Raw genomic sequence first — 21,799 nt, forward strand, 5'->3', positions numbered from 1 at the left:
ATGATGGGGCACTATTCCCCCCACTGATACCAATGATGGGGCACTATTCCCCCCACTGATACCAATGATGGGGCACTATTCCTCCCACTGACACCAATGATGGGGCACGATTCTTCCCACTGGTATGCACTGGAAGAGGGGTAGTCTTATACGGCGAGTATAGCCCAAACACTACATTTTAAACAGGAAAAGTAGGGGGTCGTCTTATACGCCGGAAAATACGGTATACGTGCCAATAAATCAGTGGATTGATCCTCTCTTGGATCTCAATATAAAGTGACATAAAATATATATACGTGCCAATAAATCAGTGGATTGATCCTCGCTGGGGATCTCACTATACAGTGAAATAAAATATCTATACGTGCCAATAAATCAGTGGATTGATCCTTTCTGGGGATCTCAATATAAAGTGACATAAAATATATATACGTGCCAATAAATCAGTGGATTGATCCTTTCTGGGGATCTCAATATAAAGTGACATAAAATATATATACGTGCCAATAAATCAGTGGATTGATCCACTGATATATTGGCATGTATATATATTTTATGTCACTTTATATTGAGATCCCCAGAGAGGATCAATCCACTGATTTTTTTGTCACATATATATATTTATATCACTTTGTTTGTTTTTGCCATATTGTATTATTGTATTATTAGGGTAGAGCTGCATCATTTTGGTTTCATTACTTTTCCTGGACAGTACCGTACGAGTCAGCTTGTGTAGAGGTGGCCATGCACATTTGGATTTGTGATCAATCTGGAGTACTGTCTGTGATACTTTTTTACACGGGTGGCAAACATAGGCGGTCGAGCTGTGGTTTTATTGCCCCCTGGTTTTATCGCACTGCACTCAGTCAATGCTCTAGCTGTATAGCGGTTCAGTATGCTGACTCAACAATACAGATTGTATAATAAAGCACAAATATCATCGTATATATTATAGGACGAGGGGGGGGGGGGGGTGTACCTGCGGCAGGAACTTTCCAGACACAATAATCCCGCTGGGTGTCCTCTCCAGGATCTGCCACACTCGGTCATAGAAGCCGGATGGATTCCTATTCAGGGAGCCGTCTATCTGCCTGCGGTTCAGCCAACACCTATAGGGCAGAACAACCGACACGGATTGCACAGATCCATCAGGACAATGAATAATACATGTCTAATGATTTACACTAGAGCGTCGTGTTAGAAGCGGTCTGATCTAACAGCACTGCTAAATTATTGAGGTGAAAAAAAAAAAATCTCTCCCCAATTTGTGTGCTTCATTTAATCTAATGGTTCTTTTGTAAGAGATTTTAAAAAGAGTGTAAATCTCATTTATTTCTTTAAATAACAAACACGTCATATTTATTTGGCTTTGCACAGATCAGCCTCGATCGTCCTCTTCTTGGATCTCCTGGCGGCACCCCTGGCCACTGCCCTCTGTTGAGTGCTCCCATATCAAGCCACTTTCTATGGGGGCACTCATACAAGCTTGCTCTTGAGCCGACTCTGTGTGTCCATCGATACGCAAAGTGTAGCTTGGCCCCACCTCTTCTCTCCCTTCTCAATGGCTGTGACTGACAGCAGCGGGAGCTAATGGGAAGGCAGGCAGCCGAGAGAGCCGTTGCTCTCGTGCACAATGATTGAGATTGGGCTCAGGTAAGTAGAAGGATTGGGGGGGGGGGGGGGAGAATGCATTAAAGCGGAGTTCGACTCAAAAGCAGAAGTTCCGCTTATTTGCCTCCCCCCCCCCCCACTGCCATATTTGCCACCTTTTTGGGGGAGAGGGGGAGGAGATATCTGATTTTGACAGGTATCCACTCCCACTTGTGGCTCAGTTTGCCACGGCGCAGTGAACCGGAAGTTCACCACCCTCTTTCCTCCCACAGTCTCCTGGGAACCTTCACAGTTCCCAGGAGACTGCCGGAACAATGAGAATGCGTAGTGCGACTCACGCATGCATAGCGGGTACTCCGCTGTGAAGCCTCAAGCTGTCACAGCCTGGTGCCCACAGCTGTGATGCCGGTGCTGGGGAGAAGAGAAGGGACAGCTCAGGTGAGCACATTGCTGGATCCGCTCTCCCCGGACCCCGCATTCACTATATCCACTCTACCCAGACCCCGCATTCACTATATCCGCTCTCCCCGGACCCCGCATTCACTATATCCGCTCTCCCCGGACCCCGCATTCACTATATCCGCTCTCCCCGGACCTTGCATTCACTATATCCGCTCTCCCCGGACCTTGCATTCACTATATCCGCTCTCTCCGGACCTTGCATTCACTATATCCGCTCTCCGCAGACCCCGCATTCACTATATCCTCTCTCCGCAGACCCCGCATTCACTATATCCTCTCTCCGCAGACCCCGCATTCACTATATCTGGTCTCCCCGGACCCTACGTTCACTATATCCACTCTCCCCGGACCCCGCATTCACTATATCCACTCTCCCCGGACCCTGCATTCACTATATCTGGTCTCCCACAGTACACACGACATGGAAATGCAATTATTTTAGTAAATATAAACTGCTAAATATCTTTTCTCATCAGCAGTATATAGCAGTCTTGTGACTTCTATCAGTGTCCAGCAGAGCACTGGGTAAAGCTTGTGGGAGTTTTCTTTCTGCTCTAGGAGGATGCAAAACCCTTGACCCTCTGTCTGGACAGTGCTGATTGGCCCTGTGCTGATCACATGCACTCTCCCAAGAAATAAAACAAACCTTTCTAGCAATACACACTAAACTGAGTATGTGCATGTGGCTACAGGTTCAATCTGTCTTATCAGGTGGACATTTGAACAAGAGGAGGGGCGAAGAAGACAGGATCAAACAGCCTTTTTACACAATGCAGAGTATTAACCCCTTAGGTTCCACAGTGAATATAACCAGCATGCTTTACTGCATCTACAGACTGATTGCACTGCTGGGGGTTTAATAACACTGTAACTATGACACTGATCTTAGAACTCCGATGTACCAATGTAGGATACCCCAGTGCGGTCCGTTCTCACCTTCCAGACTGCTGTGGCTTTAGAATACAAAGGAGAAGCTGCTTGATTTCACTTGGAGACAACTGATAGATGTCCGTCTCTGACTGATCCCCGCCGCGGGTCTGGCTGCGAATCTGGAGCTCGTACCTCATGGCGTGAACGATCCATCTAGAAGGAAGACAGGGACACGTGTCAAACAGCAGGTTCATTATGCCTCACGTGTTGGGGTAAAAGGTGACGCTGCTCACGGGCTGCTTTGACATGACTACTTGGAACTCATGTGACTACTATTGTCTCTAGCAGGATACTGGCAGCAGGCAACGACTTAGAAAGATAATATGGGGTCGAGTTACTAAAACCGGAGCACTCAGAATCTGGTGCAGCTGTGCACGGGAGCCAATCAGCTTCTAACTTCAGCTTGTTCAATGAAGCTTGGACTATAAAACCTCGAAGCTGATTGGTTCCTATGCAGAGCTGCACCAGATTCTGAGTGCTCCAGTTTTAGCAACTCAACCCCATGGCAGGCTGCTGGAGACAATGACTTATTATTATTATACAGGATTTATATGGCGCCAACAGTTTGCTCAGCGCTTTACAATATAACGGGAGACAATACAGCAACAATACAGTTCAATACAAGAGGGATAGGAGGGACCTGATCCTGGAAGCTTACAATCTAGGAGGGAGGGGCTAGTGGTACAAAAGGTAGTAACTGTGGGGGATGGACTGGTTGGAGGAGTAGAAGATTCCATTATTAGCTGACAGCAGGATAGGCTTCCCTGAAGAGATTTCAGAGATCGCTTGAAAGTAGGCAGAGTAGGCGATAGTCTGATAGATTGGGGTAGAGAGTTCCAGAGGATGGGGGAGGCTCTGGAGAAGTCAAGGAGACGAGCCTGGGAGGAGGAGACAAGGGAGCTAGAGAGCAGGAGGTCGTGGGGGGAGCGGAGAGAGCGGTTTGGGTGATATTTGGAGACAAGATTGGTGATGTCATTTGGGGCGGAGTTATAAATGGCTTTATATGTTATTGTTAATCTTTTGAATTTTATCCATTGGGCAATGGGAAGCCAGTGGTGGGATTGGCAGAGAGGGGTGGAGGACACTGAGTGGAGGCCAGTGGAGGGATTGGCAGAGAGGGATAGAGGACACTGAGTGGAGGCCAGTGGAGGGATTGGCAGAGGGGGTGGAGGACACTGAATGGAGGTCAGTGGAGGGATTGGCAGAGAGGGATGGAGGACACTGAATGGAAGCCAGTGGAGGGATTGGCAGGGAGGGGTGGAGGACACCGAGTGGAGGCCAGTGGAGGGATTGGCAGAGAGGGAAAGAGGACACTGAGTGGAGGCCAGTGGAGGGATTGGCAGAGGGGGTGGAGGACACTGAATGGAGGTCAGTGGAGGGATTGGCAGAGAGGGATGGAGGACACTGAATGGAAGCCAGTGGAGGGATTGGCAGGGAGGGATGGAGGACACTGAATGGAGGCCGGTAGAGGGATTGGCAGAGAGGGGTGGAGGACACTGAATGGAGGTCAGTGGAGGGATTGGCAGAGAAAGATGGGAGACACTGAATGGAGGCCAGTGGAGGGATTGGCAGAGAGGGATGGAGGACACTGAATGGAGGCCGGTGGAGGGATTGGCAGAGAGGGATGGAGGACACTGAATGGAGGCTGGTGGAGGGATTGGCAGAGAGGGATGGAGGACACTGTGTGGAGGGCAGTGGAGGGATTGGCAGAGGGGGATGGAGGACACTGAGTGGAGGTCAGTGGAGGGATTGGCAGAGAGGGGTGGAGGACACTGAGTGGAGGTCAGTGGAGGGATTGTCAGAGAGGGGTGGAGGACACTGAGTGGAGGTCAGTGGAGGGATTGTCAGAGAGGGATGGAGGACACTGAGTGGAGGTCAGTGGAGGGATTTGCAGAGAGGGGTGGAGGACACTGAGTGGAGGTCAGTGGAGGGATTGGCAGAAAGGGGTGGCAGATACAGAACGGTTAGTAAGGGGGATGAGTCTGGCAACAGCATTCATGATAGACTGAAGATGGGATAGCCTGCGATGAGATCGGCCAATGAGGAGGGAGTTGCAATAGTCAAGGCGAGAAATAACCAGGGAGTGAATGAGTTGCTTCGTGGTTTCCGAGGTTAAGAACAGGCGTATCTTGGAGATGTTGCGGAGGTGAAGTCTACAACAATCACAAGAGTTCCGAGTAGTCATGGCAAAGCAGCCCATGCACTCTCCAGTTTTAGTAAATCTCCCCGTATCTGTCAATTTTTGCATCGTAGCGAGCTGCCAGATCTACAACAGACCAGGATCTTGAGAAAATCTTTCGGTGGCAGATCTGCAGGTGTAATGGCAGCCTTGTTCCTGGCTACACATTCAGAAGAAGACGTCCCTCCAATGACAACGCTACGCCGTGCAATCAGGCTGCAGATGGATTTCACATAATACCGCACGCTAACCGAGTTAATGAGCTCAATAATCAATTGGAATTTCACTAATCACCTCGTTGTAGTCATGTACACATAGTTAGCAAAGGAGACATCTGGGACAGTTCTGGGAAAACTCCAGTCAATTAGAGCAGAAGACGCGAACGTACAATATATTCACTCATTGAAATGATTCAGGGTTTTCTCTCCGCCCGGGGCAGCTGGACTCTCTATGGCTTCTGCTAATGAACAAAACCCAATAGATACTGCAGATCTGTACCTTCAATCCTCCTGGGGCTGAGCCTGAAGAGTGAAAACTGTATACGGTACAGCAGGGGCCCTCAAACTTTTTAAACAGGGGGCCAGTTCACTGTCCTTCAAACTGTTGGAGGGCCGGACTATAGTTTAAAAAAAAAAAACAAAAACTATGAAGAAATGCGGACCAAGTACAGGAGATGACCAGAGACTGCGAACATACAACGGCGGCGGGAATACTGGGCCGGCCGCTCCATAAGATGCACAGACATTTCCCCCCCAAGTGTGTCTTATGGAGCGAAATATACGGTAAATGCAGGACACCTTGTTGGGTCAGATCTGTGTAAAGAGAGAGAGGGGGGGGGATAAGGAGGGGGAAAGAGAGAGAGGGGGGGGGATAAGGAGGGGGAAAGAGAGAGGGGGGGGGTAAGGAGGGGGAAAGAGAGAGAGGGGGGGTAAGGAGGGGGAAAGAGAGAGAGGGGGGGTAAGGAGGGAGAGAGAGAGAGGAGGGGGGGGAGAGGAGAGGGGGGAGAGAGAGAGAGAGAGAGGGGGGGGCAGAAAGAGAGGAGGGAAGAGAGAGAGAGGAGGAGGGAAGAGAGAGAGGGGGGAGGGAAGAGAGAGAGGGGGGAGGGAAGAGAGAGAGGGGGGAGAGAGCGAGAGAGAGAGGGGGAGGGAAGAGAGAGAGGGGGGGAGGGAAGAGAGAGAGGGGGGGAGGGAAGAGAGAGAGGGGGAGGGAAGAGAGAGAGGGGGAGGGAAGAGAGAGAGGGGGAGGGAAGAGAGAGAGGGGGAGGGAAGAGAGAGAGGGGAGGGAAGAGAGAGGGGGGGAGGGAAGAGAGAGAGGGAAGAGAGAGGGGGAGGGAAGAGAGAGGGGGGAGGGAAGAGAGAGGGGGGGGAAGAGAGAGGGGGGGGGAAGAGAGAGGGGGGAGGGAAGAGAGAGGGGGGAGGGAAGAGAGAGGGGGGAGGGAAGAGAGAGGGGGGAGGGAAGAGAGAGGGGGGAGGGAAGAGAGAGGGGGGAGGGAAGAGAGAGGGGGGAGGGAAGAGAGGGGGGGAGGGGAGAGAGAGAGAGGGGGGGAGGGAAGAGAGAGAAGGGGGGAGGGAAGAGAGAGAAGGGGGGAGGGAAGAGAGAGAAGGGGGGAGGGAAGAGAGAGAGGGGGGAGGGAAGAGAGAGAGGGGGGGGGGGGGAGAGAGGAGGGGGAGGGAAGAGAGAGGGGGGAGAGGTGGGAAGATTTTTTTTTTTACACCGATTGCTTTTACACCCATAAAGGCTGTAAAAGCAATCATTTCTCCTTCTCTCTGGCTGCATTCTTGCAGCCATTGAGAAATGCTGTGTGAGCTGTGATTGGTCACAGCCTGTCACATGGTACAAGGCTGTTGTGAATGGCCCTGTACCATGTGACCTCTGTGATCATTCAGATTTCACAAGTAGTAAGCAATGATGTCAGAAGTGACATCTTGCTTACTGCTCTTCATGTGATCACTGATTGGCCAATCAGTGATCACATGATCAGGACCTCACACAGAGCTCCCGTACGACGATCGGTGCTCCACTGTGTCCTCCGGACACAGCTGGCACCGGATCGAGGTGCTGCGCGCTCCCAGGGAGCGCACACAAGAAGGGAGGGTGTTTATAAACGACCACCCGACCCTGTACTGCTACCGTCCGGTGGTTTATATACATGGGCTGGACGGGAAGTGGTTAATCTTCAAATACGGAAAGGTTTCTTCACAGTAAGAGCTGTGAGAATGTGGAATAGACTCCCTCAAGAGTTGGTTCTGGCCAGCTCAGTGGACTGCTGTAGGAAAGTCCTGGATTCTTTCTTGGATACACAGAATATAACTGGATCAGGGCCCGGGGTCAGTAGGGGACCCCATAAAATGCCCCTGGTACCTTTTTTATAGGCTTTTTTGGGTGTGCTTTGAGTGTGGGCAAGGACACAGGGGCCCCATGATCCCCATGAGTTGTCAGTCCGCCCCTGAACTGGGTATAACATTTATAGGTTAAGTGGATCCAGGGAATATCCAATTGTCTCTCGGGGATCAGGAAGGAATTTTTTCCCAGCAGGAGCCAATTGGATCGTGCTTTGCTGGGTTTTTTGCCTTCCTCTGGATCAACTGTGGGTGTAGGATTAGAACTGTGGTTTTTTTTTCTGGTTGAACTGGATGGACTTTTGTCTTTTTTCAGCCAGACTAACTATGTCACTTATAGCAGACGCACGTCACTCTGGGCTCCTTACACCTCCAGATTCATTCCACATATGTCTAGCTATGGATACATATGTTGTGTTAGGAGAGTGCAATGATTCTAATTAATTTGCTGTGAATAATGAGTAAAGGATTTAAAGCTGCATTATCAAGCGGAAAATTGATTTTTTTTAATAAGCTGCAAATTTGTCTTCGGTGTTTGTTTATACAGAAGAGAAGGTGAGATGAACCTCCAACAGCCATAATGGCGAGACTTCCGTGTTACCAAATGAATTGCCCCATCCATAACGAACGCTTTAGTTCAGGGGAAGCAGGTAAGTGGACAGCTCACCTTTTTTTTTTTAATATCTAATTTCATCTCCTCTAGGGTGGTGCCCTATGGAGGTGTGGCCTGTAGCAGCCAGTCATATTTCATTTCTGGAGGGCAGAGGCTGAATCAAAATCAGACACCTTGTTAGATTTTTTTTTTCTCCATCCTTAAAGGACACAGTCCAGAAATTCTTTACACATGGGTATACTGCCAGCTCCTAGGGCAGGGGGTGTCAGACTTAATTTCAATTGACTTCTGTGTTACCAAATTAATAAAAAAAAAAAAAAAGATTTTTTTGTACTCACCAAAAAAAAAAAATCCTTTTTTTGGTGGCCATTGAGGAACAAGGACAATCTTAAACCTTCAGGTTATATTGCAACCTACAGGAAGAGTGGACAATGGCAAACATATGTAGGCCAATACAGTAATCCAGGGGTATCAAACTCCATTTAATTGCGGGCGCATCAGCATTATGGTTGCCCTCAATGGCCTGGTTGTATCTGTAAGGCTAGATGTCCAGAGCACTCCACCCCCCCCCATTACATCAGATATCAAGAGTGCCCCCACCATCAGAAGTCAAAAGTCCTTCAACCTCCCTTAAATCACAGTGCAAACCCCTTACCTTGTGCTACTGCCGGGAAGAAGCTGGGGGCCGAGCTAGGAAGCTGAAAGTTATGGGTCTGGAGGAGGACCAGAGGAGGGCCGGAGTCAGCTGTAGGAGTTTGTGGAATGCTGAGACCAGGGGAGGCGGAGATAAGGGGGTGCTGCGGCTGCACATTGAGATGCAGGATCTGTAGGTGGAGTTTGCTCCTCCTCTCTGCTGCTGACTGCTGGGGAAGGGGGGCGATGTTGGCAGAGACAAGCCTCTCCTTGGCTGCACACAGTAGGGCAGGATCTGACAGAGGAGTTCTGTACACCTCTCTGCTGCCGATTGCTGGGGAAGGGAGGGGGATGTTGGTAGAGACAAGTCTCTCCTTGGTTGCACAGAGAGGCACAGGATCTGACAGAGGAGTTCTGTACACCTCTCTGCTGCCGATTGCGGGGGAAGGGGGATGTTGGCAGAGACAAGCCTCTCCTTGGCTGCATATAGTAGTGCAGGATCTGACAGAGGTGTTCTGTCCTCCTCTCTGTTGCCGACTGCTGGGGAACGGGGATGTTGGTGGAGACAAGTCTCCCCTTGGCTGCACACAGTAGTGCAGGATCTGACAGAGGTGTTCTGTCCTCCTCTCTGTTGCCGACTGATGGGGGAGAGGGATGTTGGCAGAGACAAGCCTCTCCTTGGCTGCATACAGTAGTGCAGGATCTGACAGAGGTGTTCTGTCCTCTCTGCTGCCGACTGCTGGGGGAGGGGAATGTTGGCAGAGACAAGCCTCTCCTTGGGTGCACAGAGAGGCACAGGATCCCCCCTCTCTGCTGCCGACTGCTGAGACAAAAGTGGGGGCAGAGATGAGAGGGGTGCTGCAGCTGCAGGTGAGCTGCATGGGCCACATGAAATGGCCTGGCAGGCCGGATTTGGCCCACGGCAAATCGCGTTTATAAGCGTTTGCTAATTTTTTTTTTATCTCTTCCAGTTCCCGATGCTGTCCAGAGCCTTTTTTCATCATGAAAAATGCATGCAAAGCGTTTTCAAGGTACTCAAATGGACAAAACACTGAACACAGGATGTTCCGACCAAGCTTGTCACACATTGTAATGACCATTCACACCTCAGACCTCTCCCACCCCTGGAAACAAAAGATATGGTAATGACCAATTCACACCTCAGACCTATCCCACCCCTGGAAACAAAAGATATGGTAATGACCAATTCACACCTCAGACCTCTCCCACCCTTGGAAACAATAGATATGTTAATGACCATTCACACCTCAAATTCCTCATGAAGACCCCTGCCAGGTGACCTTAATGACTCCCTCCACCAGACACCTTTCCCACCCTTGGAAACAAAAGAAATGTTAATGAGCAACTCACACCTAAGCTAATCTTAACACATCCTGCTGTCTCTGCTTCTACTCTCTGTATTTCTCTGAAACAGTCTGAAATAGTTAATAATTTACCACTTTTCAGTGCATTCTGGGCACTTGGGAGGTTCTCCTGTGCTTATCTTTAAAAAACGCTTCTAAACGCAAATGCGCATAAATGCGGTATGCAAACGCGGCTAAACTGACGTTTTTTACCCTACATTTTCCAGCAGTCAGTGTCCATCGTTCAGAAGTGTCCCGTGTATATGGGGACCTTACACTTACTGCCATCTTCCTCTCATTTTCACAAACATCAAAAAAAGAAAAAAAAAAGTCACATTTCTACAAGTAGAGGAAAAAAGAAGATGCTTTGATGTCTCTGGCAATCACCCAAACTGATTTAGGAATTCCGCTTCATAACCGGCACTAGGAAATCAGAAGTAGAATGTAATTATTTGGTGCAGACAACACAGAGGTCCAGGGGGATGAATTTCACAACATGCAGTAATCACCCAACAGGAAATGTAGCTTTGAAATAGTTATGAGTGATGAGACCCGGAGGCTGGGGAATCTCTCCATCTTTCCTTTCCATCCTGTGAGTGACACAGCCAGGGAACGGAGGTTTGCTCCGTAATGGTTCTGTCAAGTATTTGATCTATGTCAGCCAGACTGGCAGAGCTAAAATCAATAATGAAACTGTAAATCAAATCCGTGTCTATATACAGAACGTTCATGTGACTTCTCCGAGCATCATTAATATTACAACACCGGGGGACAAACTCCAGGCACACGGTAACCCTCCGGAATCCAACAGCTTGCATGTCAGCGACACACCTGTACCCACACAAAAATGGCTGCTGCTTGTAGACTTCCCATAATGCACTGCAGAGTAATGACCAGAAAACAATTTACTCTCTCCAATGATGAGATGAGCTTAACCAATTGCCCTCCAGAGGATCCCCTCCCCCTTCCTGACCCAGGCCATTTTTTGTGACACGGCGCTGCGTTACTTTAACTGACAATTGCGCGGTCATGCAACGCTGCACCCAAATTAAATTGACATCTTTTTTTTCCCTCCACAAATAGAGCTTTCTTTTGGTGGCATTTGATTGCCTGTGCAGTTTTTATTTTTTGCTCTATAAACAAAAAAAGACCGACAATTGAGCAAAAAAACACAAAACTTTTTTTTGACTTTTTGGTATTAAATATGTCCAGTAAAAATTTGTAAAAAAAAAAAATCAAATTTCATCCAAAATTTATTCTGCGACATGTCTTTGCTGAAAAAAATCCCAATATGTGTAAATTAATTGGTTTATGTTTAAAAATGGCAGTATATATACTGGAATTTTTTTTTTTTTATTAGTAATGGCAGCGATCAGTGACTTAAAGCGGGGCTGCGGCGAGCATTCTGGCACTGGAGGGAAACTGACTTGGTGTCAGTGACATCCCCAGTGACGCCAATACAGTGATCAGTACTAATAAAAAGCACTGACACTGTACTAATGGTACTGGGCAGGAAGGGGTTAACATCTGGGGTGATCAAAGGGTTAACTGTGTGCTGTTTTACTATGTGCCCGCTTTACACTGTAAGCACACTGCTTTGTATGGCTCTGCAATGCAGAGCCATACAAAGCAGTGTGCAGGAGCTGACAGGGGAGAGATCTGTGTTGTTTATACATGGTAATACTTGGAAATCGCCAGGTGCTGGCAGGGAATCACCGGCTGGGGCCTGGTGATTGACAGCCGAGGCCGCGAATGGCGGCGACGGTAGGGCACGCGCGCCCCCTACCCGCAACTGCAAAATCACATATGCTGTACACTGTTGCAGTATTTACGCTATAGGGCGGTGCAGAAGCTGTTAAAGTGACATTAAAGGCATTTTTTTCTTTCTAAAATAATAAACATGTTGAACTTATCTGCTCTGTGCAGTGTATTTGCACAGAGCAGCCCCAATCCTCTTCTCAGGTCCCCCGCTGGCACAACTGGCCCCTCCCTCCTGCCCTTTAGAGCAAGCAGCTTGCTATAGGGGCACCCAAGAAGGCTCGCTCCTGAGGGCTGCAGCTTGCCCCCCCCCCCCTCATTGACTCACTGGCTGTGATTGCCAATGGCTCCTGCTGCTATCTCAGCCAATGAGAAAGGAGAGTCCCCGGAAATCCGAGGCTCTTGTGCACATCGCTGGATCACGATGGGGCTCAGGTAAGTATTGGGGGGGCTGCTGCACACAGAACGTTTTTGCATTCCTGCATAGAATGCATGAAGATAAAAAAAAAGCCTTTACAACCACTTGAGTTTTACACACGGCTACTCAATTTAAAGCTGAACTCTGGGAGAAGGGCTTCATTTATGTGCCGTAAGGTATGGTAAATAAAACAAAAAAGATACAAATTGAATTTTTGAACTTACCTGTAAAATCCATTTCTTGAAGTACATAATGGGGCACAGAGCAGGCGGCAATCATGACCATCTGGGTTACGCGCCACATGTCAGTGAAAGGCCAGGAAGTCCTCCCTACATAATCTCTCCCACACTGGAAATACCTCAGTCTTGCAGCAAGCAATGGAATCCCGGAAAGAGGGACCTCTGTCTTCCGTGATATACTCCAAGAAATTGATTATATCGTATATCACAGGACCCAGAGCAGCTATAATCATGACCATCTGGGTTGTCCCAAAGCAATGCCCTCAAGGGGAGAGAAACACACAAACAAACAGGACAGGGATCCAATTTTACCCATCATGGCGGGCTCTGTCGCTAAGCCCCCTCAGGGACTTGGTCCCCCTTGCTCTGGGGGTCCACTGCCCTGGACCGTTACAGCACCCTGCCGAAAAACACCTTGGTCAGTGCTTGAACTATGCAGGGCTCCATAACACACGATCTAGTGCTGAAATGTTCCATTACAGGCAATCCCCGCTGAATCTTCATCATGTCCTCACAGGGCCTGGGTGTCATCCATTTCAGCATCTTGGCTACAAAAATGGAACTGGTCAACCAGTTCCTTCCTCCCTACTGGAAAGCATTTTGGGACCACTAGAAACCCATACATGAACTTCAGTGCCCATCACCTTCAAGAATGGTGAAAAATCTGGTACCTCCCTTTATCCCTACTGGAACCATTTTGAGGCCACTAGAAACCCATACAAAGAGCTGAACTTTGGTGCCCATCACCTTCAAAACACTGGCGAAAAAAATGGTTCTTCCCTTGATCCCTACTGGAACCATTTTAAGACCACTAGAAACCCATACAGAGAGATGAACTTTGGTGCCCATCACCTTCAAGACTGGTGAAAAAAGTGGTGCTTCCCTTGATCCCTACTGGAACCATTTTAGGACCACTAGAAACCCATACAGAGAGCTGAACTTCAGTGCTCATCACCTTCAAGACTGGTGAAAAAAGTGGTCCTTCCCTTGATCAGTACTGGAACCATTTTAGGATCACTAGAAACCAATACAGAGAGCTGAACTTCGGTGCCCATCACCTTCAAAATACTGGCAGAAAAAATGGTTCTTCCCTTGATCCCTACTGGAACCATTTTAGGACCACTAGAAACCCATACAGAGAGATGAACTTTGGTGCCCATCACCTTCAAAACACTGGCGAAAAAAATGGTACTTCCCTTGATCCCTACTGGAACCATTTTGAGACCACTAAAAACCCATACAGAGAGCTAACCTTCAGTGCCCATCACCTTCAAGACTGGTGAAAAAAGTGGTGCTTCCCTTGATCCCTACTGGAACCATTTTAGGACCACTAGAAACCCATACAGAGAGATGAACTTTGGTGCCCATCACCTTCAAGACTGGTGAAAAAAGTGGTACTTCCTGTGTGGGAGGAGTTACGTAGGGGAGGACTTCCCATCTCATTGGTCTGCCAGTGTCCACTGACCTGCATAACCTAAATAGTCATGATTACATCCTGCACTGCGTCCTGTGATGTACGATTAAAATAAAGTAAATGGCGAAACGCTTGACACAAAGACAAATGGGGAGTCCACTAACAGGTAAAAATGACTGACCCGACACGGATCTTCAACATGCCGCTGAACAGTTCTGGAGTATTGGAAATAATCCAGCCAATATGGATGACCAGTTCTTGCTGCAGGACAGCCTCTCGCTCATCGTAGGGGCCACACTTGCTGTAAATAATGTCCTTTATCACCCCAGGGGACAGCGGGTTGGAGATGACAGCTTCCTCGTGACCGAAGACCCCCAGAGTTACCTGGGAAGACAAACACATCCATCAAGTGAGCTGGTAATGAGCACCGAGCCTGCAAATCCTACAGCAACATCCACATCTGAGTCTACAAGGGGCACGTGCAAAACACTATTCACTACAGCAAGCAAAACAGTCCAACAATTATTTTCTGCAGGAATATTCCAGATACTAAACACCCCAAGTCTGAAATGTTTCTTTGCAGCAGCTGCAAGTAATCACATAGTGACATGAACATGCTTGTTAGAAACCAAGAGCTTCACACAGAGCATTCCCAGCAAAGGCAAAATAATGGATTAGTTTGTTAGCTGAACTACGAAAAGATAGAGCCAATTACTTGTCTGAGAAGTCACGGTGTCAATACGATTCTACCTGAGAGTCCCCTAACTACTACTGTGTATGGAGACCGCTATTGTGCAGCCGGAATTAGAACCGTACAGAAACCACAGTCTCGAAAATTGCTTAGCTTCGTAAACACCGTCAGACAAAGACTCAAGTCTGGAGGCAAATATTTCTGCCGTCAGCTGCTGAAGAATGAACCGTGTGTTGGCCTTGGTAACCAGATTTTCCATTTACCTTTTAATGTGCACTCGAAGGCTGACAATCTAACTGGTTGTTGTGCTTTTAGATACCCACAGACATGAGAGAAACAGCATTCGGGTTGAGGTCAGATCACTCTCAGCAAGAGAGGTGGAAGCGCCTGCTGAAAAAGCAATAGTCCGTCCATGGTAGGGGTCGTGTTGTATCCACAAATGCACACACTTGGGTGATACATCCATTATGTGCATGATTAACTTCCAAAAAACAGGATTATTGTTGTACTCGCCATAAAAACCTTTTTTCTCCCAAGGTTCTGATATAGAATTCTTTACAGATGGGTACACTGTCACCCACATGAGGTTGGACTCTGTGAGAATCAAGTTTTCAGCGCTCTCTAGTGCCTATAGAATTGGGTGGGTGATCGGAGGTCCCTAATATTATGTCAAAGAAGAAATAGTCTCCCATGGGACTTTAATGCAGCCATGACACCGTGAGTTAAAAATATATTGTTTTATTAACCCCCCTGGAGGTATTCCCGAGTGTAGCTTGGGGTTAACTTTCAGTACCAGAAGCGGTAACCCCCCCGAGCTACACTCAGGAATACACTGCAGCGTTGCTCCGGGATCTCTTCTGTACTTACCTTGTCCTGCGCTCGTCCCCGCCCATCTCCTCTGGCCGATGCCGGCATCCGTCTTCCGTTCCCTGCGAGCATCGGGACGTACGGGGGACGGAACCGGTGGGAAATTTAAAATTGTCAAAAAGTGACATTCACTAAAATCACATAGTATAACATTCCTGTATCAAACCATTTCACATACATTTTGTCCCGAGTGCTTTGTCCGGCGCCCTGCCTGCATTTTTACTGTTCTTTGTGCCTGGAAACTGAGAAACGTCCATGGCGTCCAAAAAGCGTCCCTTTAGGCCAGACGCGGTTTTAGACCGGCTAGAGAACAGCGATAGTAAATCAGAACCACTTGCAGAATTGAGTGATAATTATTTGTGGGGGAAATTCCTCATCAGACACTGAAAACGATTCTGCGACTGAGCTCAGCGATGTGCGAACTTGGCGCTATATTTCACATTTCAGTGTTTTTGGTTTGATTATATTATTGAATTACATTTATTATAATATTTTTTATGATTATTTAATAAATTATAATTTATGATTTTGTGTTTCAAATTTTATCATCCCCGGGATGTTTATTAGACTCTTGCTCGGACAGATTTCTGTGAAGTATTCCTAAAAATTACAGGCCTACAATAAAAAAAACTACACATTTCCATGCAAAACAATGTACCATTTTGAGCACAGAAATACTGACATAATCAGACCACTAGGGAGGTTAATACAAAATTCATCATTACAAATAAAAAACAATAAAAAATGAATGTCATATCTCTGGCATAGCTACATACAATCAGTATCTTGAAATACAAAAATGTCAGATCAATGTCAAAAGCAATGAGCAACTCAATTACAGACTGATAGTAAAGATAAAGTTTGTTACTGACGCGTTTCGATTAAATGAGGCATAATTTTCATCAGAGGGGAATATGAAAGGTACATGTATTGCCAGAGTTTGCAAGAGATCATGTCAGATCCACCTGAAGCCCCACCAGTGCCACATAGCCAGGTTTTCTAGTCCCCAAGGAGCCAAATAGTTGCTCAAGATCCAATGAAATGTGGGGGAGAAAACAAGTGGAACACAAGGCCACCACCTAGAGATGTCCAACTCTAATAGACATTAGTGCAGGAGATAATCAAACAGAATGGAAATCTGGTGTCTACCCATTAGTGGGCCATTAAATGTTGAGTACAATGTGCGTAAAGATATGGAAAGCATATAGTATCAGAGTGATCACAAACTCCGGCTCCATGGACTGCTGGACTCCATGGAACCCCAAGGCCACCACCTAGAGATGTCCAACTCCAATACACATTGGTACAGGAGATAATCAATCAGAATGCAACTCTGATGTCTACCCATTAATGGGCCACTAAATGTTGAGTACAATGTGCGTAATGATATGGAAAGCATATGGTATCAGAGTGATCACAAACTCTGACTCCATGGACTGCTGGACTCCATGGAACTCCATGGTGCAGGAGTATGTGATCACTCTGATACTATATGCTTTCCATATCATTATGCACATTGTACTCAACATTTAATGTCCCACTAATGGGTAGACACCAGAGTTCCATTCTGTTTGATTATCTGCTGCACCAATTAGAGTTGGACATCTCTAGGTGGTGGCCATGTGTTCTACTTATTCTCCCCCACCTTTCATTGGATCTTGAGCAGCCAATTGGCTCCTTGGGGACTAGAACTCATATGAGGCACTGGTGGAGCTTTGGCTGGATCTGACATGATCTCTTGCAAACTCTGGCAATACATGTACCTTTCATATTCCCCATGAGGAAGATTATGCCTCATTTAATCGAAACGCGTCAGTACCAAACGTTATCATAACTATCAGTCTGTAATTGTGTTACTTACTTGCTTTTGACATTGATCAGACAGTTTTGTATTTCAAGATACTGATTGTATGTAGCTATGCCAGAGATATGACATGAATTTTTTATTGTTTATTATTTGTAAGGATGAATTTTGTATTAATAAATTAATATATTTATTTAACAGAACTCATGTTGTCATGGCTACATCAAAGTCCTATAGGAGACCATTTCTTTTTGGGGTCTGTAATCCTAGCCCTGCTCAACAGATCAGTTGTAGCAAGTGAGAACAGGAAAGGGTTAACATCCGTCCCACAAAACATTTGAGACTAAAACCGCAGCAACGGGTCAAAGGAAAAAATAAGTGCAAACAGGGAAGTGTTTTGCCATAAAAGTTGGAAAAAGCAAGCATGAAGGACCAGGTTTCGGCTTTGCAAGGTTGGGAGAACCCTATTGTGTTACTGGCAGAGAAGGACAGGCAGATCCAGCATAAGAGGGGCACTCAATTCTTGAGCAGGCATAGGGGGTATAGAGGGAGCTGACCCCTCTTTAATTTGCAGTGTTCAAACCTCTAGCACACATGTAAAACACAAGGCCGAATCCAGCCTGCCATTACATTTCATGAGGCACTCGCACTCCAGCTGTGGCACCCCTCTTGTTCCCTGCCCCCACCTTGTCTCAGCAGGGAGCAGAGGAGGACAGAACTCCTCCTCCAGATCCTGTGCTTCTCCGTGCAGCTACGGATAGGCTCGTATCTGCCCCCTGTCTCAGCAGCTGGCTGCAGAGGGGACAGAATTCCTTCTCCAGATCCTGTGCTTCCCCCTGCAGCTTCGGATAGGCTCGTATCTGCCCCGTCTCAGCAGCTGGCTGCAGAGAGGACAGAACTCCTTCTCCAGATCCTGCACTTCTCTGTGCAGCTGTGGATAGGCTTGTCTCTGCCTCCAGCCCTGTCTCAGCAATTGGCGGCAGAGAGGAGGACAGAACTCCTCCTCCAGATCCTGTGCTTCTCCATGCAGCTGCGGATAGGCTTGTATCTGCCCCCCCCCCCCCCGTCTTAGCAGCTGGCCGCAGAGAGGACAGAACTCCTTCTCCAGATCCTGCACTTCTCCGTGCAGTCACAGCACCCCCTTGTCTCCACCTCCCCTGCATTCTGCAGACTCTGTGCAGCTGACACCAGTCCTCCTCTGGCGACTGCACTTTCTGCTTCCCAGCTCCGCCCCCAACTTCTTCAGGCCAGCAGCACAAGGTAAGGGGTGGTGGGGTGACTCTTGATTTATGATGTAATGGGGGGGGGGGTGCTCTGGACATCTAGTCTTATGGATACAACTGGCCCTTTGAGGGCAGCCATAATGCGGCTCACCACGAAATTGAGTTTGACACCCCTGGATTACTGCATTGGCCTACATGTTTCCCATTGTCCACTCTTCCTGGAGGTTGCAGCATAACCTGAAGGTTGAAGATCTTCCTTGTTCCTCAATGGCCACCGAAAAAAGGATTTTTTTTTTGGCAAGTACAAAAAAAATCGTATTTTCTTTATTAATTTGGTAACACAGAAGTCAATTGAAATTGAGTTTGACACCCCCTGCCCTAGGAGCTGGCAGTATACCCATGCGTAAGGGATTTCTGGACTGTGTCCTTTAATTAAGGATGGAGAAAAAAAAATGGAACAAAGTGTCTGATTGTGATTCAGCCTCTGCCCTCCAGAAATGAAATATGACTGGCTGCTACAGGCCACACCTCCATAGGGCACCACCCTAGAGGAGATGAAATTAGATATTTAAAAAAAGAAAAAAAAAAAGTGAGCTGTCCACTTACCTGCTTCCCCTGAACTAAAGCGTTAGTTATGGATGGGGCAAGGCTGTCCACTATTTTAGCTAACAGACTGGCAGCGAGACGCACAACAGACCTGGAAACAGAAAACAAAGCAGTGCCACTCCGGGTACAACGTGTCCATTATTAACAAACATCTCCGATTGGCCGCTTCACTTACCACAAGCAGCCGCTTCTTCTGCACGGGTGAAAGCCACGAACATTTAAAGCGGTTTAAACGCAAAATCAAACATTATATTGCAGCTTTCAAGGGATGCGCCAGTGCCGAGTACTCGTGAAAATGCTCCCTATATCCGAAACCGATACTTTGCGGTGCGATTTGTATTCATACAAAATGAATGGGCGCAAATTGCACTGCAAAGAACAGCATGCGATTTGAACAGGAATGCGGTGCGATTCCCATCCAAATCGCATGAGGTTTTTCCACCGCTCCTGTGTAAGCCCATGTTTGAGTTTACACAGGAGCGGTGCGGGAAACTTCCCTGCATCGATCCCATGCTTGAGTTACACAGGAGCGGTGCGGGAAACTTCCCTGCACCGATCCCATGCTTGAGTTACACAGGAGCGGTGCGGGAAACTTCCCTGCACCGATCCCATGCTTGAGTTACACAGGAGCGGTGCGGGAAACTTCCCTGCACCGATCCCATGCTTGAGTTTACACAGGAGCGGTGCGGAAAACTTCCCTGTACTGATCCCATGCTGTCACACAAGCAAAAAAACGCTTCACAGGGATTTGAAATTCCCAAGGCTTGGTCTCCTCTCCTTGCAGCAGGCTGGATGGCTTCTGATTGGTCAGCACCGGCAAGTGCTCCAGCGTGGGCTGGAGTTTGGCTTCAATTTGTTAGCGAATATAAATCTGCTAATACATGTAATACTCCCCTTCCCCCCCAGAATGACAATGCTGTTGTCTACTGTGTATCCTGTGCCCATTTCTCCAGAGTTGTGTTTCACTAATACGGGAGGTAGGTTACTGGCCAGATCACCAGGTGAAAACAGAGGGAAAAAAAAGCCTAAAAAAAGAAAACAAATGCAGCCGCTGCATTGAATGATTAGTAAGCTGCAACATATGACATTGTCAGTTTTGGGTTTATTTCAGGTACTTACATAGCGCTGTCAGTTTATGCCACGCTTTACATATATATTGTACATTCACATCAGTCCCCGCCCCCGAGGAGCGTACAATCTAAGGTCCCTAACTCACATTCATACATACACATACTAGGGACAATATAGACAGGAGCCAATTCACATACCAGCATGTCTTTGGAGTGTGGGAGGAAACCGGAGTACCCGGAGGAAACCTATGCAGGCACAGGGAGAACATGCAAATTCCAGGCAAGTGGTGCCACTTTACATATATATTGTACATTCACATCAGTCCCCGCCGCCGAGGAGCGTACAATCTAAGGTCCCTAACTCACATTCATACATACACATACTAGGGCCAATATAGACAGGAGCCAATTCACCTACCAGCATGTCTTTGGAGTGTGGGAGGAAACCGGAGTACCCAGAGGATACCCATGCAGGCACAGGGAGAACATGCAAACTCTAGGCAGGAGGTGCCGTGGTTAGGATTCGAACCAACAACCAGAGTACTGCCAGGTGGAAGTGCTAACCAATTAGCCACCGTGCTGCCCAATAACACTTTAATGCAGACCATACATGGTTCGAATTCCAAACGATTTTTTTTTCCGAAAATCAAAACGTCATTCGTTCAGTAATCTGATGGTGCCACCAATGATTTTGAAAATCGGTCATTTTTCACGTATTTTCCAGCACGCCCGATAAACAAAATGGGGAGGAACCACGAAAATCGTCCGATGACATTGCCCCAATAACAGAGCGAAAATCGTCCGATTATTCTTAGGTCCAATTTTCATTCGAAAGTCGTTCGGAATTCGAATCACGTATGGCCTGCATAAGTTTGTAAATATGTCCTGAAAGGGCTGCAGTGCCTTTATTCATCAAATCCGGGATCAAAGTCATTCAAGTCATAAAAAGTAATGGGATTAAAGCAATTATTTTGGGGGAAAAAAAAAAACAGTTTACAGGGTACAAAAAAAAGACCAAACTACGAGCCGGCAGCCACGTGACCAATGCATGGCGGGATTCCGCTGTACAGCCTGAGCGCCCCTCTGCTACTCCATATTGTGTGACAACATTTACCATCGCAAAGTGACACCATGAAAGAGAGAATAATCCCTTCCAGTCTCCTACAGACCTTCTGCCGTCTGGCAGCAATTATCCCGCTATGAGGACTGCAATATGAAAATGATCAGTCATGGCAACACCATACAGAAGGCAATTAGCCCAGATCTGTGGACGATGTAAATGGGGGAGGATGGAGGGGAATGTACCCACATGGAAGGAAAATAGATCTAAAAAATATTCCTCCCAAATATATTGACATATATTTGAAAATTTAAAATACTAAAATTTTGCCCATATTCAATATATTTCAAAATATATTTAAAATTTTATATATATATATATATATATACACATATATATATACACACACACACATATATTATTATACAGGATTTATATAGCGCCAACAGTTTGCTCAGCGCTTTACAAAATGAAGGAAACAGAGGGCCCGGCTCGTTAGCGCTTATATATATATATAT

At 47.2% G+C, this 21,799-nt stretch overlaps 1 protein-coding gene across 1 annotated transcript in view; it reads right to left on the reverse strand.

The window, feature by feature from the left end:
• Positions 1-21,799, reverse strand: part of LOC149434127 (phosphorylase b kinase regulatory subunit beta-like) — a gene marked incomplete at its 5' end in the record, with an annotated part of 55,035 nt that overhangs the window by 8,241 nt on the left and 24,995 nt on the right. The window contains 4 exons of the mRNA XM_089664074.1: positions 980-1,109; positions 3,010-3,156; positions 14,142-14,344; positions 19,152-19,242. Coding sequence (XP_089520200.1) covers positions 980-1,109; positions 3,010-3,156; positions 14,142-14,344; positions 19,152-19,242 — 571 coding nt within the window. The remainder of the gene's footprint in view (positions 1-979; positions 1,110-3,009; positions 3,157-14,141; positions 14,345-19,151; positions 19,243-21,799) is intronic.

The sequence above is a fragment of the Staurois parvus genome, unplaced genomic scaffold, assembly GCF_062004578.1.
Source record: "Staurois parvus isolate SC_StPar_1 unplaced genomic scaffold, SC_StPar_1.0 ptg001826l, whole genome shotgun sequence".
Taxonomy (NCBI): Eukaryota; Metazoa; Chordata; class Amphibia; order Anura; family Ranidae; genus Staurois; species Staurois parvus.